The 27,225-nt window shown below is 48.6% G+C and overlaps 1 protein-coding gene across 2 annotated transcripts in view; it reads left to right on the plus strand.

The window, feature by feature from the left end:
• The window catches only part of Srebf2 (sterol regulatory element binding transcription factor 2), a 79,080-nt gene that overhangs the window by 29,756 nt on the left and 22,099 nt on the right, over nucleotides 1–27,225 (plus strand). For both annotated transcript variants that reach the window (XM_045151880.1, XM_045151881.1), the window contains exons 2-11: nucleotides 3,054–3,476; nucleotides 4,569–4,750; nucleotides 5,749–5,895; nucleotides 8,046–8,267; nucleotides 9,824–9,938; nucleotides 10,095–10,276; nucleotides 13,709–13,901; nucleotides 14,291–14,472; nucleotides 16,473–16,749; nucleotides 20,385–20,554. In XM_045151880.1, the coding sequence (XP_045007815.1) occupies nucleotides 3,054–3,476; nucleotides 4,569–4,750; nucleotides 5,749–5,895; nucleotides 8,046–8,267; nucleotides 9,824–9,938; nucleotides 10,095–10,276; nucleotides 13,709–13,901; nucleotides 14,291–14,472; nucleotides 16,473–16,749; nucleotides 20,385–20,554 (2,093 nt within the window). The remainder of the gene's footprint in view (nucleotides 1–3,053; nucleotides 3,477–4,568; nucleotides 4,751–5,748; nucleotides 5,896–8,045; nucleotides 8,268–9,823; nucleotides 9,939–10,094; nucleotides 10,277–13,708; nucleotides 13,902–14,290; nucleotides 14,473–16,472; nucleotides 16,750–20,384; nucleotides 20,555–27,225) is intronic.

Below are 27,225 nucleotides of genomic sequence, written 5' to 3' on the forward strand. Positions count from 1 at the left end.
ATTCATGTGGTAATGTGCTCGCCATGCAAGCATGAGGGCCTGAGTTCAGTCCCCAAATAATCCAAGTTTTAAATAGTCAGGCATTGCAGGCTGGAGGGATGGCTTAGCAGTTAAGGTGGTTGCCTGCAAAGACTAAGGACCCATGTTTAACTCTCCAAATCCCACATAACCCAGATGTACAAGGTGATAGACACAAGGTAACATGCCTGGAGTTTGATTGCAGTGGCTGGAGGCCCTGTTGTGCCAATTTTCTCTCTCAAAAATAAATAAATAAACAAAAGAGAAAAAAAGGCTGGCATTGTAATCTTGGTGCTAAGGAGGTGTGGATGGGCCAATCCCTAGGGCTTACTAGTTAGCTAGTCTAGCCTGCATGTGAGTGCCAGGCCAGTGAGAGAGCCTGTCCTATAAAAAGGTGTATAAATAGCCCAACATGGTGGCACACCCTTCTATCCCAGCACTCGGGAGGCAGAGGTAGGAGGATCACCATGAGTTCGAGGCCACCCTGAGACTACATAGTGAATTCCAGGTCAGCCTGGACTAGAGTGAAACCCTACCTTGGGAGGGGGGGAGGAAGAGGAAGGAAGTGGACAGTGTAGAGAATTATAGATCTGAAAACAAATAGGACAAGACGGAGGCTTCTAGTGGAGAGTAACCCTAAGGAAAGGAAGGAGACATGAAAAACGAGGCAGTCGGGCTGGAGAGATGGCTTAGCGGTTAAGCGCTTGCCTGGGAAGCCTAAGGACCCTGGTTTGAGGCTTGATTCCCCAGGACCCACGTTAGCCAGATGCACAAAAGGGGCACACACATCTGGAGTTTGTCTGCAGTGGCTGGAGGCCCTGGCGTGCCCATTCTCTCTCTCTCTCTCTCTCTCTCTCTCTCTCTGCCTCTTTCTCTTTCTGTCGCTCTCAAATAAATAAAAATAAACCAAAAAAAATTAAAAAATAAAAAAACACAGTCATGGAACAAGTTGTGTTTGGGTAAGCCTTTACAGACTTTGAAGACTTTTGGGTGAGAGATTCAGGGGTTACAGGCACCTGGACTGTGGTCTAGAAAGGGCAACACAGCTTCCAGGATAGACACATCTTGGCCCCACAGACATCTTCCCCAGAGAAGGACGCGAAGGGCCCTGTAAAGCGTGACACCGCGTCGCAGAGGCGGCACCGAGCTGGTCTCCTCTTGGCTCTGTGCTGACAAGACATTTGTGTTATTTCCTTGCTTTGGGCTTCTTATGTAGCCTGTCTGTCCTTTCTCCCCCTTAAGACCCTTGACTAGGGGTATCAACTTTACTGTCCCTGATTGTAGCCTAAGATGGCCTCAAATTCATAATCCTCCTACCTCTGCCTCCTTGAGTGTTGGAATCATAGGCCAGGTGCTTCTGAGGGGACCAGTGGCTGTGCCCTGGCTGGAGGGGAGGGCCAGAGGAGTGTGTCTGTCAGGAAGGAGAGGGGCTGTGGAGGGGTAATGTGCTCGGGGCTAGTGAACTGCCTTCAGTAGTGCTGAGACTGGATATGGCCTCACAGGCCAAGGCTGCTGGCCTCTAAGGTCTCCTGACCCATTTCTGCTGCAGTCTAGAAAAGTCCTTGGGTGCTAGTGAGATGGCTTAGCAGCTAAAGGCCCTTACTTACAAAGCCTGCCCGTCCAAGTCCATTTTCTAAGTACCCACATAAAACTAGATGATGCACAAAGTAAATATTCATCTGAAGTTTGTAGTGGTAAGAGGCCCTGGCGTGAATGCACTCTCTCACTCTCGTGTGCTTTCTCTCCCTCTCCTCACAAATAAATACAAATACTTAAGAAAGGAAAAGTGGGCTGAAAAGATGCCTTAGTGATTAAAGGCGCTTACTTACAAAGCCTGATGGCCTGAGTTTGGTTCCCCAATGCACGTGAAAAGCCAGATGCACAAAGTAGCGTGTGATTCTGGAGTTTGTTTGCAGTGGCAGGAGGCCCTGGCGTGTTCATGTTCACTCTGTCTCAGTCTACCTCATTGTGTCTCTCAATAAATACATAAAAATTAATCCCAGCACTCAGGAGGCAGAGGTAGGAGGATTGCCGAGAGTTCAAGGCCACCCTGAGACGACACAGTGAATTCCGGGTTAGCCTGAGCTAGAGTGAGACCCTACCTTGAAAAACCAAAAAAATAAAATAAAATAAAAAAGGAGAGCCAGGTATGGTAACACATGCTTCTAATCTCAGCACTCGGGAGTCAGAAGTGTCAGTGCAGGTTTGAAGCCAGCCAGGGCTGAATAGCAAGGCTTGTCTCAAAAGAGGAAGGGGGCATTGGATTTTCATGTTCCAGTTTTTCTTGTCTTACTTTGTTTTGTTTGTAGTGCCAGAAATGTAACACAGGGCCTGTTAAGCTAGTGCTTGGCCACTCACTGCATGCCCCTCCCAGCCCTTCTGCGTCGTTTCTTCATTGAGTTTGAAAGTTAATATTGAATTTAAAAAAAAGATAATATTTTGAGCCAGGCGTGATGGTGCACACCTGTAATCCCAGCACTCAGGAGGCAGAGGCAGGAGGATCACTGGGAGCTTGAGGCCAGCCTGTGAATTCCAGGTCAGCCTGAGCTAGAGCGAGACCCTACCTTGGTTTTAAAAAAAAAAAAAAAAAAAAGGAAAGTATTTTGAGAGCTGGGGATGGGGCTCAGTGGCAGAATGCTCACCTATCATGCAGGCCTTGGGTTCGGTCCTCAGCATCTCAAAAATAATCACCAAGTAAGTAAGCATTGGTGACCTAAGTCAGGTTAAGGAGAAGCTGGCTGTCATTTCAGCTATTGGGCAGCTAAGGATCCTGGACTCTAGGCAGCAGCTGGATTACTTCCGTGTCCAGAAATCATGTACAGATCTATAGGAGCCGTTTGGGGGAAAAGTAAAGATAAAGATGTCTCCGTTTCATCGCCTGGGTGTAGTGGCTCATGCCTGTAATCCTAGCACTCTGGAGACTGCGGCAGGAGGATCGGCCAGCTAGGGCTACATAGCAAGACCCTGTCCCCAAAAGACTAAAGAAAACAGTATTTCAGATGGCAATAAAATTACTCCTTTTCTTGTGTTCACAGAGATGCTGCAGTTTGTCAGCAATCAGGTGGGAGAGTTCCCGGATTTGTTTTCAGAGCAGCTGTGTGGCTCCTTCCCTGGAGGTGGTGGTAGCGGCGGCGGCGGTGGCGGCAATGGCCGGAGCAACAGTGGTGGAGCCGTGGACCCCTCGATCCAGCGGTCATTCAGCCAGGTCCCGTTACCTTCCTTCTCTCCCTCAGCCGCCTCTCAGGCTCCAGCCCTGCAGGTCAAGGTCTCTCCTTCTGCAGTTCCCACCCCACCAAGAGCAACTCCTGTCCTCCAGCCTCGGCCCCAGCCCCAGCCTCAACCTCCAGCTCAGCTGCAGCAGCAGACAGTAATGATCACCCCAACATTCAGCACCGCTCCACAGACGAGGATCATCCAGCAGCCTTTGATATACCAGAATGCAGCCACCAGCTTCCAAGGTGACTCGGAAGTCAGACCTAGAGCAGTTGCTTGGTTCCAGAGTTTACGTGCCAGTGCGCAGAAGCTGCAGGTCTGCCTCTCTGAGGAGGACAGCCTCGCTCAGTGTGCTCCTGTCTGGGCGAATTTCTGCTTACTGGAAGTATGGACTGGAGCAGGAGTGTTTCTGCTTTCTCCAAGATCTTAATAGTTGTTACGCCTGTTTCAGTGGTTTCAGAGTCCAGCAAGCAAAGGGCTATTGTGGTAACCACAGGTGGAGTCTTGAATAAAACTAGTCTGAAATTTGTCTCGTTAGCACCCACATGAGTATCATTTCAGCAGACAGCTCTTGTGCGTGCAATGTGGAACCAAGGCAATTTTTAAAATAGGCGCTCCAAAGCCAGGCATGGTGGCACACACCTCTAGTCCCAGTACTCAGGAGGCAGAGGTATGAGGATCGGCTTGCCGTAAGTTCGAGGCTACCCTGAGACTACATAGTGATTTCCAGGTTAGCCTGGGCTAGAGCGAGACCCTACCTCAAAAAATGAATAAATCAAATAGGTGTTCCATCTCCGAGCAGTGGGCCTCACAGTGGGTGCTCAGTCCATGTTGAGTGAACGAATGCCCGACATCCTGGTTCTTTTTGTGATGTGCCGCAGCCAGCGACTGTGGGGATCCCTGGGTAGGATGAGTATTGCTCTTGGTTTAAAGACTCTGCTAGGATTTCAATGGGTTTTGAGAATTCGGGGGAGGTGAAACCGAAATCCCAAAGCACATTTTCCATCCAGGAAGGAAGGGAGGAAATGAAGCCCCGAGGAGCGGTTGTTTCTCGGCATCTCTGAGCTCCATTGCGGGGGGCAGTCATGTGCCGAGGAGCGTCCCTTCCCTTCAGCACCCAGAGCAATAAAACAACTTGTGCTCATTCTGTCAGAACTCATGCAGCCCTGTGGGATGTTCCTACTCTCTGAACCAGCTTGCAAATGGCTGCGCACATCTTCAACAGCGGCAGGTGGGGAGGTGGAGTCGTTACGAGGCGCTCCGTCCTCAGCGACTGCTGCAGTACAGGGACAGCATCGTTCCTTACCCGTGTAACTTTGTCCCCCTCTTTCCCTAAGTCCTTCAGCCTCAAGTCCAAAGCCTCGTGACATCCTCGCAAGTCCAGCCTGTCACCATCCAGCAGCAGGTGCAGACGGTACAGGCCCAGCGGGTGTTGACCCAGACAGCCAATGGCACACTGCAGACACTCGCCCCAGCCACAGTGCAGACAGTTGCTGCACCCCAGGTGCAGCAGGTCCCGGTAGGTGCCTGGGAAGGAATCCCGGAGGTACGGGTGGAGAATCTCAGCTCTTCCTTAGTAGAGAGAGAGAGAGAGGTTTTTCAATGTAGGGTTTTGCTCTAACTCGGGCTGAATTCGTGGCAATCTTCCTACCTCTGCCTCCTAAGTGCTGGGATTCAAGGTGTGCGCCCCCACACCTGGCTTGTTCCTTAGTAGAAACTGTCTTCAGGGGCCAGCCAGCGTGTACCCAGAGTACCTGGGAGGCACCTGTGAACCATGTACAGAGACGGCTGAGCTTCTGTACATCCGCCCTGGCCTCCTTGGGACTGGCTGCTGTAGTGACCATGGACACATATATGAGCGTAACACTGGAAACACCCCAAATTGTTATCTTAGACCTTTTTCTTAATGATTTACGTGTGTGTGAGTATTTGGGTAAACCAGGATCTCCTGCTGCCTCAAACACACACCAGGTGCATGTGTACTTTTTTTGCATCCAGCTTAATGTGGGTGCTGGCCAATTGGACCCAGGCCAGCAAGCTTTACAAGTACCTGTTTGTTTGTTTATTTTGGGCTTTTTGAGGTAGGGTCTCTCTAGCCCAGGCTGAGCTGGAATTCACTGCGTAGTCTCAGGGTGCCCTTGAACTCATGCTGATCTTCCTACTTGTGCCACCATGCCTGGCTATGTTTTTTGTTTTTTAACTTTATTTGTTTAAGAGAGGGAGAGATCCTCTAGCCACTATAAACAAACTCCAAATCATGTGCCACCTGTGTATCTGGCATTACGTGGGTACTGCCCTGTTCAGAGCCGCGCGGTCTCTAGACCCAGGACCTTGTTTCGTTGTCTCCCTCGCAAGCCGGTATTCAGGGGATGTGACTCAGCCAGATTTTGAAATGGCTTCTGTGAGATCTCTTAGTTCTCATGAAAACATTTTCTTATTCTTTTATGAAGAGTCTATGCAATAAAAAACAAATGTAAAGAAAAATAATGTTAGTTTTTTTCTTCCTTCACTATCTAGGTCCTGGTCCAACCTCAGATCATCAAGACAGATTCCCTTGTCCTGACCACACTGAAAACAGATGGCAGCCCTGTCATGGCTGCGGTCCAGAACCCAGCTCTCACGGCTCTCACCACCCCCATCCAGACAACTGCCCTTCAAGTTCCAGTAAGAGTCACCATCTCCCCTGCCCTTTACTCCCAAGTCTACCTGCAGAGTACATGTTGGAAGCTCTGTAGAATTTGTTGGTCAAATTATAGATATCACCTCACTTTTAGCTTTGTTTTTCTTTTTTTCTTTGAACAAATACTGCCAGTGTGTGTTATAGGAAGCCCTGGGATCTGCCAATGGAGGGGGGGAGAAAACACTGGAAGAGCCCCACTCCTGGGCACCAGCTCCACACAGAGCCTTCCTCTCTTAGGTCCTATTGCTGATAGAGATTTGGCATCTGAGGGATTCTAGGGTCACAGACAGGGAGGGGTGCCAAGATGAAGGATGTAGACTGAGCCCATCCTTCAGTTGAGGGATCTCAGCCACTTTGAGCATCCTGTGACAAGACTCTGAGAGGTTAAACGGTGAGTAAATTGTGGAAGGACTAGCTGACTGTGGTGGCACATGCCTTTAAAAGTTCCAACACTCAGGAGGCTGAGGTGGGAGGATTGCCAGAATTTCAAGACCAGCCCTGGGATAAAGAGTAGTTCCAAGTCAGCCTAGACTAGAGTGAGACCCTGCCTCAGAAGGAAAAAAAAAAATGGAAATACTACTTCATTCATAAAAGTCAGGAATTAGGCTGAGGAAGTTGTTCATTCGATAGAGTGCTTTGCTAGCCGGCGTGAGGGCCCAGTAACACATAGGCAAGTAGCACAGGCTGAAGTTCAAGTTCGAGGTCAACCTTGGCTGCATAGCTAGTTCTTTGTCCTCAGCCGGCCGTGGTGGCGCACACCTTTAATCCCCGCACTAGGGAGACAGAGGTAGGAGGATCACTGTGAGTTCAAGGTCAGCCTGGGCTAGAGAGAGACCCTACCTAAGTTTTTTTTTTAAATCACAAAATGGCCAAGGACTGGAAACAACCCAAATGGCTATCAATAGGAGAATAAACAATTTATGATGTATTCATAAAATGCAAGTTTGCCCAACTATAAGAAAAAAACTTTTGCATAATACAGTTTGGTAAGCCAAGCAGCCTGAGACCGAAGAATCCACACTGGTGGATTCATTAAGGGGAGGTTTGAGAAGAGACAAAACTTGACTAGTGACGTTCTAAGAGGAGGCTGGCTGTGGTGACAGCAGTGGCCGTGGGGAGGGATAGAGGGAATGTCCTAAGAGGGGGCCTTCATCTTCTTGCTGCTGCTGCATGTTGTACTTTTCATTATATTAATTCTTTCTCAAAACGTAGCCCAGGGTGGCCTCAAACTCAAATCTTCCTGCATTAGCCTCCTTGATACCAGGATTACAAGCATGTACCAGCATGACTGGTGTGAACTATATCTTTGTTTGGATTTTGAAATAAGGTCTCTTACTATTTAGCCCAGGCTGGCCTCAAAACTGAAAAGTCCTGCCCTAGTCTGAGTGCTGTGATTACACGTGTGTCACCATGTCTATCCCTGGATCATTTATTGATAACTGATGAGGCTGAGCAGCTTCTTGTTTGTTTATTGGCCAATGAAAAACTAAAATTAGTAAACAATGGAAAGCAGAGATGGAGAATTGAAGGGGAGAAGCTCGTTATTAACCCATTTATTTAATAAAATGCCTCTGACTGAAAATACTAGTTTATTTCAAGGTAGAGTCTCAACTCTAGATCAGGCTGACCTGGAACTCACTCTGTAGTCCCAGGCTGGCCTTGAACTCACAGAGATCCTCCTACCTGTGCCTCCCAAGTGCTAGGGACTCAATAGACATCGCCACCCCAAGCTGAAAATCCTATTTTTGCCTTTGAGTTCTTGATGACCAAATTGTAGAAAGAAATGTAGTAATTGACTTAATTGTCACTTGAGAGAAGGAAAAACATGTCAGATACCTGTCTGTGCTCAGAGGTGACTAATAGTTTGAGCAAAATCACATAACTGGCTTTTGGCGCCCCACAGCTCAACAGTTAAGGTGTATTTAGCCAAACCAATCTGACGGTGTAATTTATCAGCAGCGATTGTGAAAGGAAAGCAGTAACTGGGATACCGCGCTCCTGAGGGCTGGGCGACCTTAGCCCAGGAAGCGTCTCAGACCTTACGAAGGTGACACCATATGGCCAGGAGTGAGCCACTGTGTTGTGGGGTTGCTTTATTTACACTGACCAAGGGGCAATCCTGTTCTTGTTCTAGACCCTGGTGGGCAGCAATGGGACCATTCTGACCACAATGCCTGTAATGATGGGACAAGAGAAAGTGCCCATCAAGCAGGTACCTGGAGGAGTCAAGCAGCTCGAGCCTCCCAAAGAAGGAGAAAGGCGGACGACGCACAATATCATTGAGAAGCGATATCGCTCCTCCATCAATGACAAAATCATTGAGTTGAAGGACCTGGTCATGGGAACAGATGCCAAGGTGGGTGCCAAGCACATGGTATTTCATTCCCCACCACCTCCCTTCTGTTTGTCTTAGTCATGGGAAAGGCCCAGGATTAAGCTGAGCGAACTTGACAGTGAGCTTTCTTTTGTTGTTTTTGTGTTTTGGTTTTGGTTTTGGTTTTTGGTTTTTGAGGTAGGGTTTCACTCTAGTTCAGACTGACCTGGAGTTCACTCTGTAGTCTCAGGGTGGCCTCGAACTCATGGCAATCCTCCTCTCCTTCCCAAGTGCTGGGATTAAAGGCGTGCACCACCATACCTGGCCAATGACCTTTTTTAAAAAACTATCTTGGTATTTGTCAAGATTATAAAATATTGGTGGCACCTGCCTGTAATCCCAGCACTTGGGAGGCCAAGGTAGGAGGATTAGCAGTTCTGGGCTAGCCTGGGCTTACACAGTGAGTTCGTAAACTTACTTAACGAAAGGAGACTGTTGAGTCGGTGAGGCCTTGACCTCTTGGAACCCTTGGCTCCTTCAACGGTGCTCTGCTGTGACCACGGGCCCAGCGTCAGAGCCACCAGCCTCTCACTCAGCGGCCAGGTGTAGGACTGTGTGCCTCAGAGCAGCTGAGCATATTTCTGGCATATTTTTAGCAGTGGTCAGAGTGTCTAGCAATATTTTTACCTTTTAGGGAAGAAGCGAAGGAGGTTGGGTCTTTGACCAAGAGCAAAACAGGAAATTTGACTTTTCTTCTATATCTGGTATTTTCAATGAATGCCTGTCATGGCAACTGGTGGTGGTTTTATTTTCCCCAAATAATAAATATTTATCTGCACCCCTATTCTAAAAGGAGTTTCTGCATAGCTTACAAATCTGTAAACATGTATCTTAAGTAAAGATGTGTGTTGTTACTTAAAATAACTGTCCAATAACATTCGAGGCTTTTTGTTTGATTTGTAATGCTGGAGAATGAACCCACTGCCTCGGGCATGTTAGGCAGGTCCTTTACCACCGAGCTGCATTGGTTGCTGTCTGTTTGTGTGCTGGGATTGTTATGAGAAGTAGGAGTATTGGTGTTTATAGTGTGTTGGTTATGTACCAGGTTCAAGGCTAAAGTCTTCTGCTTTTTGGAAGTAGGGTCTCACTCTAGCCCAGCCTGACCTGGAATTCACTATGTCGTCTCAGGGTGGCCTCGAACTCACAACGATCCTCCTACCCCTGCCTCCCGAGTGCTGGGATTAGAGGCGTGTGCCACCAGCCCGGCCCAGGTGAAACGCTTTACATGTATTATCTCATTTAGGCCTTGTTGCCATCCTGTGGTTCACATGCTATCACTGTTGCCCTGTTAAGGAGGAGGGAGCGCTGAGGGTTTAGCTCAGTGACAGAGCTCTTCCCTAGCATGTGTATGGCCCTGGGTTCAGTCTCTAGTACCAGGAGGAAGAGCGAGGAAGGAAGATCCATTGACAGTGTTTTGTCCTAGGGAGCCAGTACTCGGACTAGCGTTTCACCCTCAGCTGTGCTCCCTTCCCACAAGCTCTGTGGCTCGACTGCAGCATGCTTTGCCTTCACTGTGCTTCATTCATCTTCCTCCCCAGATGCACAAGTCTGGTGTTCTAAGGAAGGCCATCGATTACATCAAATACTTGCAGCAGGTCAATCACAAGCTGCGCCAGGAGAACATGGTGCTGAAGCTAGCAAATCAGAAAAACAGTAAGTGTGCTTGTTGGGAAGGGCTGTCGGGGCTCTCCATGGCGCAGGAAGTCCTGGAATGGGCACTAGGGAAGCCCCCATATGTGTGATGCTCAGCTTCAGCAGGCATCTGTTTGCAAAAGCGGATTGATTTTCCAGAGTGGGTTTTCTTTGCAGAACTCCTGAAGGGCATCGACCTAGGAAGTCTGGTGGACAATGACGTGGACCTGAAGATTGATGACTTTAACCAGAATGTCCTTCTCATGTCTCCCCCGGCCTCTGACTCAGGGTCCCAGGCTGGCTTCTCCCCCTACTCCATTGATTCAGAGCCAGGAAGTCCTCTGTTGGATGATGCAAAGGTATGAGCATTTAAAATTCTCTGGTCTAATGCCAGGCGTGGTGGCACACGCCTTTAATCCCAGCACTCAGGAGGCAGAGGTAGGAGGATCACCATGAGTTGGGGTCAGCCTGAGCTAGAGTGAGACCCTACCTCGAGACACAACAACAACAACAAAATTCCTCTGGCCCTTGGAATCTCTTCCATCTTCCCAAAGGAAACAGTGGCCACAGAGAAGTGAACAGACCTGTTGTTAAGACAGAGAGAAAAGGGAACTCTGACACTGGCTGTATCTGGAGAATGAGGGAGAAAATGGGCTGGGTATGGTGGCATTCCTGTAACCCTAGCACTAGGGAAGCTGAGGCAAGAGGACCCAAGTTCCAGGCCAGTCTGAGCTACATGGAAAGGCCCTGTCATTGCTTCTTGGCCTTTTGGCTAAGATCAAGTGTGGAAAGGCCCTGTCACAAAGAAAGAAACACAAGAAAGGGGAAAAAAACCCTCTGTGAGGATAGTCACTGAGGCTTAGCTGGTTTTTCTGGAAGGCCTCATCAGAGAGGAATGAGTGCCAGGTCTAGAATGGGGACACAGAGCAGCTGTCAAGCGGGTGGGCTCTGGGAGCTGCTGGGTATGCCCCATTACTTCCTCTGTCTGTAATGGGCCTGGCAAGACCATTTTCTGAGGATATTCAGTTAGTTTAGGACAAGGCTGCCTCTGGTGGGTGCTCTTCCCAGAAATAACTACAATTTGCAATTTAACATAACATTCTAACTAAGGGCTCTTAATTGTCTTTAAAAAAAAATAAAACAACACAAGTTTAATGAATTAGTTAAAAGAGTTTCTAAACCTAATGATTTTCCTGGGCACTTTGGAGACCACTGGATTCTATATTGTGTTTCTGATTCCAAATGCATAGATTTTGTTCTATTATATGGTTTTGCTTGTTTGTTTGAGACAGGATATATATCCAAGGTGACCCTGAACTACTTCCTACCTCTGTCTTCCAAGTGCTGTGATTAAAAGCATGTGATTCTGACAGGAGGTGATTAAAGCACTTGCCTACAAAGCCAAAGCATCCAGGTTCGATTCCCCAGGTCCCACATAAGCCAGATGCACAAGGTGGTGCATGTGTCTGGAGTTCGTTTGCAGTGACTGAAAGCCCTGGCGTGCCCATTCTCTCTCTCTCTTAAGTAAATAAAATAAATTTAATAATAATAATAACTTTTATAAAAAGCATGTGATTGCATGCTTTTTTTTTTTTTTTTTTTTTTTACTTTTGAGGTAGGGTATCACTCTAGTCCAGGCTGACCTGGAATTCACTATATTGTCTCAGGGTGGCCTCGAATTCACAGTGATCCTCGTACCTCTGCCTCCTAAATACTGGGATCAAAGGCATGAGCCACCACTCCCAGCTAATTTTTAAATTTTTATTTATTTACTTGAGAGTGAGAGAATGGGTGTGTTAGGGCCTCCAGTCTCTGCAAATGAACTCCAGATGCACACTCTACCTTGTGTATCTGGCTTATGTGGGTCCTGGGGAATCGAACCTAGGTCCATAGCCTTCACAGGAAAACAACTTAACTGCTAAGCCATTTCTCCAGCCCCATGTCTGATTATATGTGGTGCTAGGGAATTGAATCCAGAGTTTATACGTGCTAGGTATTCATTGTGAGCTATATCCCAGCCCAAGAAACTATTCATTTTTTATTTTTCATAAAAGAAAGTTGTACTCTCTCCCCTGCGTCCACTGTACTGAGAGTCCTCTTTGGTGGGGTTATTGGTATTCATTGAGTCCTGAAGGCCTCAGTCTGGGGGGGCGGGGAGAGCAGTGCCTCAAGCTAACCCTACCCACCCTGAGGCTCATACCCTCTTTCTATTCCTTCTGAAGTCTTCTTTGAAGTATTTTTTTTTAAGAAAGCTTTTGCTTTCTTTTTTATTTATTTATTTGAGAGAGGGACAAAGGCAGAGAGAGAGAGAGAGAATGGGCATGCCAGGGCTTCCAGCCACTGCAAACGAACACTGCATGCGCCACTTTGTGCATCTGGCTTACATGGGTCCTGGGGAATCAAAGCGAAGTTCTTTGGCTTTGCAGGCAAGCCCCTGAAGTGTTTTTAAAAAATGTGATTCTGGTTGGTAACATGAGTCTGTATAACATACATTTTGAATTAGGCTTCTGAGTCATCAAAAGACATTTTCAAAAAGTTATAAGAGGATTGAAGAGATGACTTAACAGTTAAGGTACTTGCCTGCAAAGCCTAAGGACCCAGATTCACTTCCCTAGTACCCACCCAAAGCTAGATGCACAAAGGGGCACATGTCTGGAGTTCATTTGCAGTAGCTAGAGGCCCTGGTATGCACATTCTCCCTCTCTCTCCTTCTCTCTCTCTCTGTCATAAAATAAAATAAAATTTTCACAAAGTTGTAGAGAGCCTGAGGAGATGATTCAGTGGTTAAAGACCTTGCTTGCAAAGCTTGCTGGTCCAGGTTCAGTAATACCCCAGCACCCACATAAAGTCAGATCACCGTAGTATATGCATCTGTAATCCCACCACATCTATCACCATGGGAGGTAGAGCCAGGAGAATTCCATACTTAAGGGCCAGCTAGCCTGATGGTCATTTGCAGCAGCTACAAACCCTGTCTTGGAACACTGATATCTTCAAGTTGTTCTCTGGCTTCCACATATGTGCCCTGGCATGTATGTATACAGATACATACCCACAGGACTTTTAAAACTACAGTCACGCTCCTTGAGAGAGACTCTAACACAGCCTTTAATAATCTTTATTGAGGTATGAGTTAAGTGTAGTGAGATATGTCTATTTAAATGTATAGTGCCAGGATTTTTATTTTGTTCTTTTTTTTTTTAGAGAGAGAGAGAGAGAGAATTGGCATGTTAGGGCCTCAGTCACTGTAGTCGAATTCCAGACACTTGTACCACCTAATGGGCATGTGCCTCTGTCTAATGTGGCTTCTAGAGAGTCGAACATGGGTCCTTAGGCTTTGCAGGCAAGCACCTTAACCGCTAAGCCATCTGTCCAACCCAGTGCCATGGATTTTGATGTATATAGCTATATAATTTTCATTGTAATCAAGTTCTGGATATTTCCGTCATCCCCAAAAGCTCAATTGCAAATCATTCACACATCCCTCTCCAATCTCTAGAATTATATTTAAGCAGTGTATTGCTTTATTTATTTATTTTTAGTTATGGGGATCAACTCTAGGGCCAGCTCATTGCTGAGCCACACACCCCACCCATGTAGAAATCCATTTTAAAAGACCATGCCCCTGCTTTTGTTCTTTAGAACATAAGTGTTTTCCTGCTTGGCAATGTAGAGAATGCTCCAGTGCACAACAGGTGTGACTTGACTTCTTACATCCTTCCTGGCTTTATTCCTGTCCAACTTCATGTTCTTGAATCCAAACCTCACAGTCTATTTTCATAATTTTGAAGGTCAAAGATGAGCCAGACTCCCCTCCGGTAGCGCTGGGCATGGTGGACCGCTCTCGAATTCTGCTGTGTGTCCTCACCTTCTTGGGCCTCTCCTTCAACCCCCTGACCTCCCTGCTGCAATGGGGAGGGGCTCACAACGCTGACCAGCACCCGTACTCCGGTTCCGGGCGCAGTGTACTGTCATTTGAGTCAGGTAGGTGGACTATGGTGGCAGGAGACCATGTACCAACTGCATAGCTTATCTAGTCTCCAAGGGAGAGTGGGCCTCCCACCTGCTTGCTTCTGATGGGGCCGACCTAAGTTGTATATAATAAGGCGTGGTGGCGCATGCACTGATGCCAGCACTTGGGAGGTTGAGTTAGGAGGATCACTGCGCGTTTGAGGCTTCCTCCGGCTAACCAAGGCTTCTGTGACACCCAGCTCCATGGAGTGAAGGACCATGGGATTCCTGCTTAGGCTGTAGATTCACCGACCATTTCTTCTGAAAACGAGGCTCTTGGATGTTGCATTAGGGTCTGTCAGGTGCCTGGCTGCTCCACAAGGCCCTTCCTGGCAGTTTTGAGCTGAAATGCTCCTCTTTAGGTTCCGGTGGCTGGTTTGACTGGATGATGCCGACTCTCCTCCTCTGGCTGGTGAACGGAGTGATCGTCTTGAGCGTCTTTGTGAAGCTGCTGGTCCATGGGGAGCCAGTGATCCGGCCTCACTCCCGCTCCTCAGTCACCTTCTGGAGGCACCGGAAGCAGGCGGACCTGGACCTTGCCAGAGTGAGTTCTGTTGTCCACCATGCCTCATCTTACTCTAGGCTCAGCCCGAGGTCCAATATGGATGGTGTCCTGTGACAGATGCTGTGGTCACTAAGAAGAGAAAGGGACCCTACGCCTTTAATGCCATAGGGTAGCAGAGAGAGTGCACGTAGATCGTGGCATGTGTCTGGGTAATGGCAGACAGTACTTAGGCACGAGAGATGAATTGTGACTAGATCTAGGTCATGAGTGGGGCTGTCTAGATCAAGAAAGACGGGCAGGCATGAAGGACTCGGGAAGCTGGCCGTGTGGTAAGTAGTGTGTTAGCTACATTTCTCCTCACTCAAATACTAGCAGAAGCAGTTTATGGGAGGAAAAGGTTATTTTGATGTTGTTTTTCCTGGGGAGGGAGTTGAAGAGGAGTTGACTGTGTGCTTGGTTTGCTGGTTTTTGAGTCAGGGTCTCACTCTAGCCCAGGCTGACCTGAAATTCACTCTTCTGCCTCAGGCTAACCTTGAACTCTTGGTGATCCTCCTACCTCAGCTTCCAGAGTGCCAAGATGGAAGGCGTGAGATGCCACCTCTGGCTTTGTGGAAGGGTTATTTTGGCTCATAGCTTCATTCTGCCCTGGCAGAGAAGGCATGGCTGTGGGGGCAAAGGCTTGGATTGCAGCCTGTTTGCAGCAGTGGCCTGACCTTACTCTGCCCTTTGCAAGCTGATAGTCCCTGAGTGTAATTAGCGCCCCCCCCCCCAGCCCCCGTGGTCATTCATGGCAGGGCTGTGGGTCCTAGAATACAGATGGGATTTGGGGGCCTATTTCCAGGTATTGGGTAGATGTCTTCTGGTGCTGTGTGAGGGAAACATGATTGCTTAGGAGGTCTTCACAATCCAGGTAAGAACAAGGCAAAGACACTGGGTTGAGAGAAAAGAGAGGAAGAACCATTTCAAAATGTAAAATGTAGCCGGGCGTGGTAGCACACGCCTTTCATCCAGCACTCCGGAGGCAGAGGTAGGAGGATTGCCATGAGTTCAAGGCCACCCTGAGTATACATAATGAATTCCAGGTCAGCCTGAGCTAGAGAGCAAGACCCTACCTCAAAAAAACAACAAGGCGAAAAAGGAAACTGTTGAGGAAGTAACAGTGGTGCCGGTTCCAGGCTGGAAGAGGTGGGCGGCCTCGTGGCTCTTTCTAGGCCGTGTTGCCTGGAAACTGAAATGCCTTCATCGAGTGGCAGTGGCCAGGGGGCAGGACATGGAGGCCTGATAGGTCAGACCCGAGCATTTGTAGAGCTGCATTCTTGCGAGGAGAGGGTCTTTGGGGAGATTGGAATGAGGAGGCAAAGAAGTAAAAAGCTAGTGCAGCCTGGGAAACAGCCAACCTTCCACGAAGGTCAGGGAAGAGCCTCCGTATCAGAGTATAATTCTGGGGATCCGGTGCTTCCATGGCGCTCTGCGAGGTTAGCACCCCCAACACAGTGCATAGATTTTCCAGCAGACCCTCTCTGGTTGGCAAGGAGAACTTCATAAGGATCCTAAATTAGCACAGTTTAGATGCAAATTTGCCTTCGAGCCTATCCGAATCACCTGGAGGCCATAAGGCGGGGGTGGGGGGGGGTGAATCAGAAAGCCTGAGGTAGGCCCAAGCACTTGCATCTGTCTCATGAGGGACCTGAAGCTGCTGGCCTCTGGGGACGAGACTTAGAGACCCTTAGAACCCACGTGAGTGTGCAGTTTACCTAATCCTAGTTAGTGTCTTCTTTGTTCATGTTCTGTGGGGTCACAGCCCAGTTTGCTGCAGGAAAAGGACTGGGGACACCTCAGAAGTCAGCGGGACTTCTTTCTAAGGAATGAGGAAACAGGGGGCTTCTTTTTATGGTTTTTGTAGCTTTCCAAAGTTTCTTGTATTTTCCTTAATGAGCATGTAATTACTCTGATAATGAGGTGGGGAAAGTAGTAAGTCTATTAAAACAAAAAGGCCACAACAAGGCTAATGACCATTATTACCCCTTACTGCTTTGTAGGGGGATTTTGCAGCTGCTGCTGCCAACCTGCAAACCTGTCTGTCGGTTTTGGGCCGGGCACTGCCCACCTCCCGCTTGGATTTGGCCTGTAGCCTCTCCTGGAATGTGATCCGCTACAGCCTGCAGAAGCTGCGCCTGGTGCGCTGGTTGCTCAAGAAAGTCTTTCAGCGCTGGAGGGCCACCCCCGCCACCGCGGCCGGCTTTGAGGACGAAGCCAAGAGCAGTGCTAGGGATGCGGCCCTGGCCTATCACAGGCTGCACCAGCTGCACATCACAGGTGAGGGGCGACTTCTGCTGCCTGGCTTGCTTCAAGTTGCCCCATGCCAGCTCCTCCCTGATCAAAGAAACTTTTAAACTAACCTGGCATCTGCATCATCTTTAACCCTTTAACCCAGCACTCAAGAGGCAGAGGTAGGAGATCACCGTGAGTTCAAGACCAGCCTGGGACTACAGAGTGAGTTCCAGGTCATTCTGAGCTAGGGTGAGACCTTGTGTCCCCCCCCCCCAAAAAAAAAAAAATAATGACATCTTTAAATAGGGTGAAATACAGTCCTTTAAAAAAAATATATTGTATTTATTTATTTAGGAAAGACAGACAGAGTGAGTGACATGCCACAGCTTCCTGGCACTGCAAACTAAACTCCAGACACATGTGCCACTTGGTGCATCTGCCTTTATGTGGGTACTGGGGAACTGAACTTTTGGGCTGTCAGGTTTTGCAAGCAAGCACTTTTTACTGCTGAGCCATCTTCCTAGTCCCCTCAAGAAAGGTAGTCTAGGGAATAAAGGCTTAGCTTCTTGCAAAGAGGTGCGCAGCTGTGTAGGAGATGTGTGTTCTTCAGTCAAAAGGATGTTCAGAGCGAGGCAGAGGTGGGTGGATTGCTATGAATTTGAGGCTACCCTGAGACTACATAGTGAATTCCACATTGGCCTGGGCTAGAGTGAGACCCTACCTCAAGAAAAAGACATTCAGGAGTAGGGCCTCCCTCAGGCAGTTTGTGAACAGAATGGAAGTAGTTGAAGAGTGAGCCTTGCAAGGAGATGGTAACAGAGCCAGGTCTCGGCAGGGAAGGATTTGAGCGCCAGACTGGGGGTGTTGTAGCCCACCCTTTGGTATACAGGTTTTCCTAACAGTGAAGGGTATGTGGAGAATAATTACCTGATCAGATTGGTACCTCTAAAATTGAGAGTGCTCACTGCTGGCAGATAGAGATTGTGTAGAAAACCTGGGCGTGGTAGCGCACGCCTTTAATCCCAGCACTCGGGAGGCAGAGGTAGGAGGATCGCTGTGAGTTCGAGGCCACCCTGAGACTACATAGTGAATTCTAGGTCAGCCTGAGCTAGAGTGAGACCCTACCTTGAAAAACCAAAAAGTAGATATTGTGTAGGAAAGGATTAAGGATAGCGTTAGAGACCAAACAGGAGTTGACAGAGCTGAAAGATGAGAGATGAATAAAGGGCAGTTGGTTGAAAATGAGCAGGTAGAATTGACCGGATTTGGGGGTTCGCTGGATGTGGGAGGTGAGGAGGTGAGCTGCTGGACAGTTGTCTGTGAGGCATGGAGGGGAAGCATTGTGTAGGGCCTGAGGGACTGGACCTGCCCTACCGGCACAGTGAGACCCACGTGGCCTGACGAGGAAGGACACCCAAAGACTGTCGTGGAACAGGCGGGCAGAGCTCGGGAGCCCAGGAGGACACCGCCTGAGGACAGTCGGAGGAGTCGAGAAGTTTGGCACATGAGGGGCCAAGATAGTTGAGAAAGGGAGTTTGTTGCTGGGATATTTGCCAGTAGTAGCATGAAAGCCAGAAGGCAAACTGTAGGGAATGGTCCCAGAAAGGAGTTGGACGTCATTCCTGGTGGCTATGAAGGGCTTTTGGGAGAAGGGGTGCAGAGCCAGTCACCAAAGGTGGAGAAGTAACCAAGAGATAAGGCCACGGTGTAGTGGTGTAGCTGTAACAGGAGAGTTCCAGCCGAAGATCCCTGTTTACAAATCTCTGCTTTCTTTTTGTTGTTGTTTTTGGTTTGTTGTTTTTTTTTGAGGTAGGGTTTCACTGTGGCCCAGGCTGAACCGAGCTAGACTATGGAGCCTCAGGGTGGAACTCACGGCGATCCTCCTACCTCGGCCTCCTCACTGCTGGGATTAAGGTGTGCGTCACCACGCCCGGCTCCTCCACTTTTTAAATTCTGTGCCCAGATGAGCCCCACATCCAGGTTTCTGATCACGAGACCACACGCCCCTAGCTGTCAAGTCTAGAATAGTCTAGCTGAGTGGCTTCACATCGCTCATCCCTCCACATCACTGAGCTTCCTCTAGTCCAGACCTGGGGGAGGCCCTGAAGGGACAAGAGCGGTGGCGGCATGGCTTCCACACTGCCCTCTAACCGCCCCTCCCTGAGGAGGAAGCATCGAACTTGCAGGGAGCACAGGCTGGCGCAGAATGAATTACAGGGGTTGAGAGCTCCCCGTACAGAGAATAAAACGGACTTGAAACTGGGTGTGGGGGCACATGCCTTAAATCCCAGCCGCTGAGGTAGGGTTACTGTGAGTTCCAAGTCAATTTGAGCTACAGTGAGACCTTACCTCAAAATAAATAAATAAATAAATAAATAAAGCAAGCAAGCAAGCTAGGACTGGAGAGATGGCTTAGCAGTTAAGGCACTTGCCTGCAAAGCCAAAGGACCTAGGTTCGAATCTCCAGGACCCACATAAGCCAGGTATACAAGGTAGCACATGAGTCTGGAGGTAGTTTGCAGTGGCTGGGTGCCCTGGCATGCCCATTCTCTCTCTCCTCTCTGTACCTGCCTCTTCCCCCCTCCCTCTCAAATATAGAAATAAAAATTTTTTAAAAAAAAATTTAAGCTAGCTAAATAGAAGGAATCCTTAGCTAATGAGTGAATGGAGGGCATTTCTTTGCTACCATCTAGGATGTGACATAGGCACTTCTGTGGCCACCCCGAGGTGCTGCCCTTGCTGCCTTCCAGTAAAAAACAAGTGGCAGTATGAAAGCCTCGAGTAGCTGTGGTGGGTGCTTGGGCCTTCCGCTAGCGCCCATCTCCTGACCTCGGGGTGCAGATGCACTGCAATGCAGCTTCCGTGGTGGTGGGTGCGGATAAGTATAAGCCTTCCCTGGCCTTTTACCTCCTGACCCAGCAATGTCTAGCTGGAATTGCTCAGTTTTATGTCATGTTCCCTTCAGTGTGGCGTGTGTTTATATATTATGGAGGGAAGGTTGTCAAAATAAATCAGTTGGGGGGTTTTGTTGGCTTGGTTTTGTGTTTTCATTATCTCCATTCAAGTGTTTGGTAACTGAGAAGTTATCAACAGAACATGGCCTTGTTACTGACACTGTTTTGGAAAACGATTACGCAATGCTTCTGAGTCCTGTACAGTGAGCCCCAAGCCTCGAAATGCCCATTACACAGCCAAGACCTTGTGAAGTAGGCCAGCACATAGCTGGTGAGCCACTGAGCGTGCACCCTGCCTAGACCCAGCTCACACAGGGTCACCTCCTTTCTCCTGGTGTCACTGTCTGTTAGTCACTTTGACAAAGTACCTGGCAGAGACAGCTTGAGAGGACAGGGTTATTTTGGCTCATGGTTTTGGGGGCCTAGTCCAGTGGGAGCCTTTGGTCCCAGATAGGAAGCACAGAGAAAGTGGAACAAGAAGAGGGCTACTAGAGCTCTCCACACCTCACCTCTAATAGCTTTAGTCTTCCAGCTAGGCTTTGCCGCTAAAGGTTCTGCAGCCTCCAAAACAGTGCCGCTAACCGTAGAGCCAGACATTCAAATACATGAATCTGTAGGGAGGGGGGTTGCGCAGTCACACCAGAACACTGTTAGCGATGTGCTAGGGAAAGCCAGGAGATGTTTGGTTTGTCTGTCAACATTAGTGTCTGCCTCTGCCTGCCCTAGGAAAGCTTCCTGCAGGATCGGCCTGCTCAGATGTGAACATGGCTCTGTGTGCTGTGAACTTGGCTGAGTGTGCCGAGGAGAAAATCCCACCGAGCACACTGATTGAGATCCACCTGACAGCTGCCATGGGGCTCAAGACACGCTGTGGGGGCAAGCTGGGCTTCCTGGCCGTGAGTACCTCTTAGTCACTTCATCACCTACTCTTCGTGTCACCTCAGCATTGTGCATTCGGTGCAGACAGCCAGGGCCCATCCACACGGAGCTCTGGCCAGCCATGGGGCAGGAACTGAAGTTACAGAGTGCCTCCTACATGCCTGGCGAGGTGCCAGTCTTGGGTGCTCATGGCTAATTCCCAGTCCTTGTTACAAGCCAGTTCGCGGCATCTGCTGAGTCGGGCTTTCTCTTACGCTAGCAGAGACAGGCACATTTTACTCAGTGCCCCGCTTTGCATAGAACATAGTAGATACGTTGAAAACGGAATTACCACACCTCGGGCCTGTTCCCATCATCTCATAATGGAGGAGACAGGCTGAGAACGTACAGGAACACGCTGTACGCTTGCACGGATGTGTGTCCTCAAGTGCGTCATCATGGTCTGTGACAGAGGACTCAAGGAACGGCAGTGTCCATTCTGTCTCCACCCAGTTTCTGTGACCATGAATAAGACATCATCCCTTGATCCATGGGTTCAGCACCTGGGCCAGATGTATGGAAACACGACCCTGGCAGGGAGTCCACAAGAGCCGGGCCAGCAGGAGAGTGCCAGGACTGTTGCCAGGACAGGCTGACCCGCTGCTGGTAGAGCCTCTGGCTCCTTACCAGGCCTCACAGGACAGAGAAGTCAAGCTATGAGCAGGAAGCATTGGCAAGGCTCAGTGGTTAATGGTGCTTGCTTGCAAAGCCTGCCAGCCTGAAGTCAGTTCCCTAGCGACTCACATAAAACTGTATGGCCATTAGGAGACACACACACATTATTTATTTATTGTTTTTTTTTTTTTTTTTTTTTTGAGGTAGCGTTTCACTCTAGCTCAGGCTGACTTGGAATTCACTGTTATTCTCAGGGTGGCCTTGAACTCACAGCAGTCCTGCTACCTCTGTCTACCAAGTGCTGGGATTAAAGGCGTGCACCACCACACCTAGCTCAAATATATATTTTTTTGTTGTTGTTGTTGTTTTTCAAATAAATTTTTAAAAAGAAAAGAAACAGCCAATACCTCAGAAGCCTCCTTGTTACTGTTAAACTAACCTACCCCTTCCCTAAGTCTTCCAGCTAAGGGTAACCATCACCCCAAGTGCTGAGCTCTGTGACCTACTTAAACGTTAGGTTGAATTGTGCGTATGTGTCTGGCTTCTGCTCAACGTCGTGTGGAGGAATCATTGATGTCGTCACATGGAGGTAGTTAGAGATGCCATTCTCACTGCTTTTATGGTATTGCAGTGTTTATGGACTTTGGAGTTTTCAAAAGAGGACCACTTAGAACATCCTGTAATATCTCTCAGTAGATATATATGTGCTGGGTCCGAGGTGCATGCATTCGGAGGTGCGTGCATTTCAAGCGGTGCTGAGTTTCACTCCGTGGGCGGTGTGCAAGAGTTGCCAGGGCACATTCTCGTTAACATGCGTTCTTTGCGGTGTACTGTGTTTGTTTTTGAGATAAGGTGTCACTCTGCAGCCCAGGCTAACCCTGAACTCGCGGCAGTCTGGCTGTCTTAGCTTCTCCCAAATGCTAGACTTCAGGTGTGAGTCACATCACCTGGCTGCTGTTGTTATTGCCATTTCTCAAGTAATTAATAATGTTGAACAAGATTTCATAGGTTTATTCACAGTAGTTTATTTTTATTTGGGATATTACATACGCATACTCTCTCCTTTTCCTTGAAGGTAAGGTCTTGCTGTAGCCCAGGCTAACCTGGAATTCATGGCAATCCTGTGTCAGCCTCCTGAGCGCTGGGATTAAAGGCATGTGTTACCATGCCCGATAAGTCATTACTAGTTTTAATACATTTTTAAAAAATTTTTTTGTTTATTTTATTTATTTGAGAGTGACAGACAAAGAGTCAGATAGATAGAGAGAGAATGGGCACACCAGGGCTTCCAGCCACTGCAAATGAACTCCAGATGCATGTGCTCCCTTGTGCATCTGGCTAACATGGGACCTGGGGAATCCAGCCTCGAACCGGGGTCCTTAGGCTTCATAGGCAAGTGCTTAACCACTAAGCCATCTCTCCAGCCCTCATTACTAGTTTTAATGAAATCCGGGTTATTGGTGTTTTCCTTTGCAGTTAGACATTGTGTCCTGTTCAGCAAATCTCTGCCCTATGGCAGAATTGTGAACATGCTTTCTATGTCTCTACTAGAATCTGGACATCTTATTATTTATTTATTTAAGAGAGAGAGAATGGGCATGCCAAGGCCTCTAGCTACTGCAAACTAGCTTCGGACACATATGCCACCTTGTGTCTCTGGCTTATTGGGTCCTGGAGAATGGAACCAGGGTCCTTAGGCTTTGCAGGCAAGTGCCTTAACTACCGAGCTCTCTCTCCAGCTCTTTTAAAATTTTTTTGAATTTTATTTACTTGAGGGAGAAAGAGAAGGACACACCAGGGCCTCAGCCACTGCAAACAAACTCTAGACACTTGTGCCACCTTGTGCATCTGGCTTTATGTGGCTACTTGAGAATCAAACCTGGGTCCTTGGGCTTCACAAGTAAGTGCCTTAACCACTAAGCCATCTCTCCAGCCTGAAGCTGGACTTCTTGTGTGTTTTTTTTTTTGTTTGTTTGTTTTTTTTTGGTTTTTTGAGGTAGGGTCTCACTCTGGTCCAGGCTGACCTGGAATTAACTCTGTAGTCTCAGGGTGGCCTTGAACTCATGGGCGATTCTCCTACCTCTGCCTCCCGAGTGCTGGGATTAAAGGCGTGTGCCACCACGCCCGGCCTGAAGCTGAACTTCTTACACGCAGATCACTGTCAACTGGAACTAATTTAAAATATATATATATTTATTTGGGGGGGCGGCCAGGTAGAAAGAGAGAATGGGCACACCAGGGCCTCTAGCCTCTGCAAAGGAACTCCAGGCACATTGCCACCTTGTACGTCTGGCTTAATGGGTACTGGGGAATTAAACCTGGGTCCTTAGGCTTTGCAGGCAAGTTAACCACTAAGCCGTCTCTCCAGCCTGCTACTGACTTTTGTTGCACAAGATTCATCTTTCCTACCTGGCTGACGCCTGTTAGGTAAAACACTGTCCTTCATTGTACTGTGCGGGACCTTTTTCATAAACCTGGTGTCTTTGTTTGGTGGGTGTGCAAGACCCACGGGGAGGCAGGGCGGGCCTATGAACCCATAGAAAATATTTTGTAAGCCTAACAATCGGTAAACAGTGTGTTTGCTCAGAATTTTCTTTTCCTGCATATACTAACATTAAAATACATATGGGGTTGGGGCTGCCATAAACCCCCACTCAGCTCTTGGACCTTTTAAACCTAAGGATAGTTGTTGGGCATTTTTCCTTGTGATGAGTGTGTGTTGGGTTCGGTTACCTGCTCCCTCCCCCCCTCGGGTAGGGACTGGAAGTCATTCTGTAGACCAGGCTGGCAGGACCCCTACCTCAGCCTCCCGAGTGCCGGCATCAAAGGCGTGCACCACCACACCTAGCTTGCTTTGTAGTCTTATTCTGCAGAAGTAGTTGGTGCTTCTAAGAGAGATTCGGGCCGTTTTGGTCATTTCCTGTATTTGCTATTACAGACTGTGCTACAGGAAGGAGCATGTTTGCGCTTGTCCTTACCCGCCTCCCTGAGAACCTCCCCATGCCAGACCTCAGAATCGGTGCTGCTGGGTCAGAGGCTGTAGCTGCTCGGAACCTTTAATAGTACTGCCTGGTTTGCATCGTCAGCAAGGCAGGGAAGGAGCAGCTGGGTTAAGAGACCCCATAGTGCCTCCTTAAAAAGGAAGAGACTTTGATTTGGGTGAGCTCATGTATTAATGAATGAATGAGCTGGGTGCGGGGAGCAAGCGGAGCTCTGTCCTAGAAAATCAGACCAGAGGCCCCCAGACCTCCGAGGCTCATGGCACTGCTTCTCACTAAGGTTTCTCTGGCGCTCCTGGGCCAAAAGACAACCTTACAGTTCTGTCAGTCAGTGAAGTAGGAGGGGTTTTTGTTGTTATTTTCAGCTGTTAGTAGCTTGGATGTCCTAAAACCCTGGTGTTGAGGTGGAGAGATGGCTCCGTGGTTAAGTGGGCTTCCAGGGCCAGCACGAGAGCCACGTAAGCAGCGAGGTGTGGCCAGACACACCTGGAACCCAGCCCTGTGGGGAGAGGAGACCAGAGGATCGCTGGGCTCTCAGACAGCATCTCCAGAGTGAGTTAGTAACCAAGGTGGACAACTCATGTCCTCCAGCTGTCTGCCTCAGGGGAGCTTACAGGCACCACAGCACATACAACATGTAGTGTGCACACCTAAAAAACAGAAGTATTGACATCTTAACAGCTTAGCCATTTGAAAAAACTCATATGAAATTGAAATAAGATTTATATTAAAAAATTTTGTTTTTTATTTATTTATTTATTTGAGAGCAACAGACAGAGGAGGCAGAGAGGAAGAGAGAATGGGTGTGCCAGGGCTTCCAGCCACTGCAAACGAACTCCAGACCGTGTGTGCCCCCTTGTGCATCTGGCTAACGTGGGTCCTGGGGAATTGAGCCTCGAACAGGGGGTCCTTAGGCTTCACAGGCAAGTGCTTAACTGCTAAGCCATCTTTCCAGCCTGTTTTTGTTTTTAAAAAGAGAGAGTATGGGCCCACCAGAGCTTCCTGCTCCTGCAAATGAACTCCAGGCACTTGCACCACGCTGCATATCTGACTTTGTGTGTGAGTACTGAGAAACTGAACCCAGGCAGCCAAGTTTTGTAAGCAAGTACATTTAACTGCTGAGCCATCTCTGGCCCTAAGAATGTAAAAGAACACACACACTTTTTTTTTCTTTTTTACTTTTTATTTGAGAGTGAGAGAGAGAATGGGTATGCCAGGGCCTCTAGCCACTGTAAACGAATTACAGACACATGTGCCACTTTGTGCATCTGGCTTATGTGGGATCAGGAGAATCGAACCTGGGTCCTTCACCTTCACAAGCAAGCACCTTAACCACTAAGCCGTCTCTCCAGCCTTTTATTTTAAGGTAGGGTTTTGCTCTAGCCCAGGCAGACCTGGAATTCACAATGTAAGCTTTTGCTACCTTAGTTTCCCAAGTGCTGGGATTAAAAGCATGCAACACCATGCCTGCTGAGAAGATAAATATTTTTTAAATATTTTATTTATTCATTAGAGAGAAAGGCAGATAGAAGAGGAGAAAGATAAAGGGCACACCAGGGCCTCTAGCCACTGCAAACGAATTCCAGACACATGCACTACATTGTGCATCAGGCTTTTCATGGGTCCTGGAAAATTGAATCTGGGTCCTTTGGCTTTGCCCACAAGTGCCTTAACTACTAAATCATCTCTCCAGCCCTACAAAGATATATTTCTGATGCTTTACTTTTTGACTTTTTGAGACAAGATCTCACCGTGAAGCCCATGCTGGTTTGGGACTTGCTGAATAGCCCAGGCTGGTCATGAACTCAAGTCTTCATTCTTTGGCCTCCTGAGTGTTAGGATTACAGGCATGTACCAATCAGATTGGGTGCAAACGCTCCAATTTCCTATTCCCACACTGATTTTCACACAATACTTGCTTTTTTTTTTTTTTTTCTTCATAATACCCTCCAAAAACTCAATTTCACACACACACAAAATATATCTTCAGACCTAGTGGCTCATGCCTTTAAATCCAGCACTCAGGAGGCAGAGGTAGGAGGATCACCGTGAATTCAAGGCTACCTTGAGACTACACAGTGAATTCCTGGTCAGCCTGAGCTAGAGTGATACCCTACCCCAAAAAAGAAACCAAAACAATAGTCATTTGAAGGAAGATGGCATGTCCTCGCTTTGGTACTGTGAACCACCTTGAGTTGGTCATTTACCCAGTGCCCAGCTAATGTCGAACATTCAGATTTTCCTCAAACTTCAGCTGCTACTTGGCTCTCCTGAGCACTCACTGTGGCGCTCAGGCGCCTTGGCACACTGGAGCGGAACTGGCCTGAGAGCACTGGTGGCTGAACAGTTCTGGGGTTCCTGCATCGCCTCCTGCGTCAGGCACGTGAGCTATGTGGGGGCTTCTTCTGCCCCAACTTAGGGAAAGGTCTGGGGTTCCTGCATCGCCTCCTGCGTCAGGCACGTGAGCTATGTGGGGGCTTCTTCTGCCCCAACTTAGGGAAAGGTCTGGGGTTCCTGCATCGCCTCCTGCGTCAGGCACGTGAGCTATGTGGGGGCTTCCTCTGCCCCAACTTAGGGAAAGGTCTGGGGTTCCTGCATCGCCTCCTGCGTCAGGCACGTGAGCTATGTGGGGGCTTCCTCTGCCCCAACTTAGGGAAAGGTCTGGGGTTCCTGCATCGCCTCCTGCGTCAGGCACGTGAGCTATGTGGGGGCTTCCTCTGCCCCAACTTAGGGAAAGGTCTGGGGTTCCTGCATCGCCTCCTGCGTCAGGCACGTGAGCTATGTGGGGGCTTCTTCTGCCCCAACTTAGGGAAAGGTCTGGGGTTCCTGCATCACCTCCTGCGTCAGGCACGTGAGCTATGTGGGGGCTTCTTCTGCCCCAACTTAGGGAAAGGTCTGGGGTTCCTGCATCGCCTCCTGCGTCAGGCACGTGAGCTATGTGGGGGCTTCTTCTGCCCCAACTTAGGGAAAGGTCTGGGGTTCCTGCATCGCCTCCTGCGTCAGGCACGTGAGGTATGTGGGGGCTTCCTCTGCCC

The sequence above is a fragment of the Jaculus jaculus genome, chromosome 6, assembly GCF_020740685.1.
Source record: "Jaculus jaculus isolate mJacJac1 chromosome 6, mJacJac1.mat.Y.cur, whole genome shotgun sequence".
Taxonomy (NCBI): Eukaryota; Metazoa; Chordata; class Mammalia; order Rodentia; family Dipodidae; genus Jaculus; species Jaculus jaculus.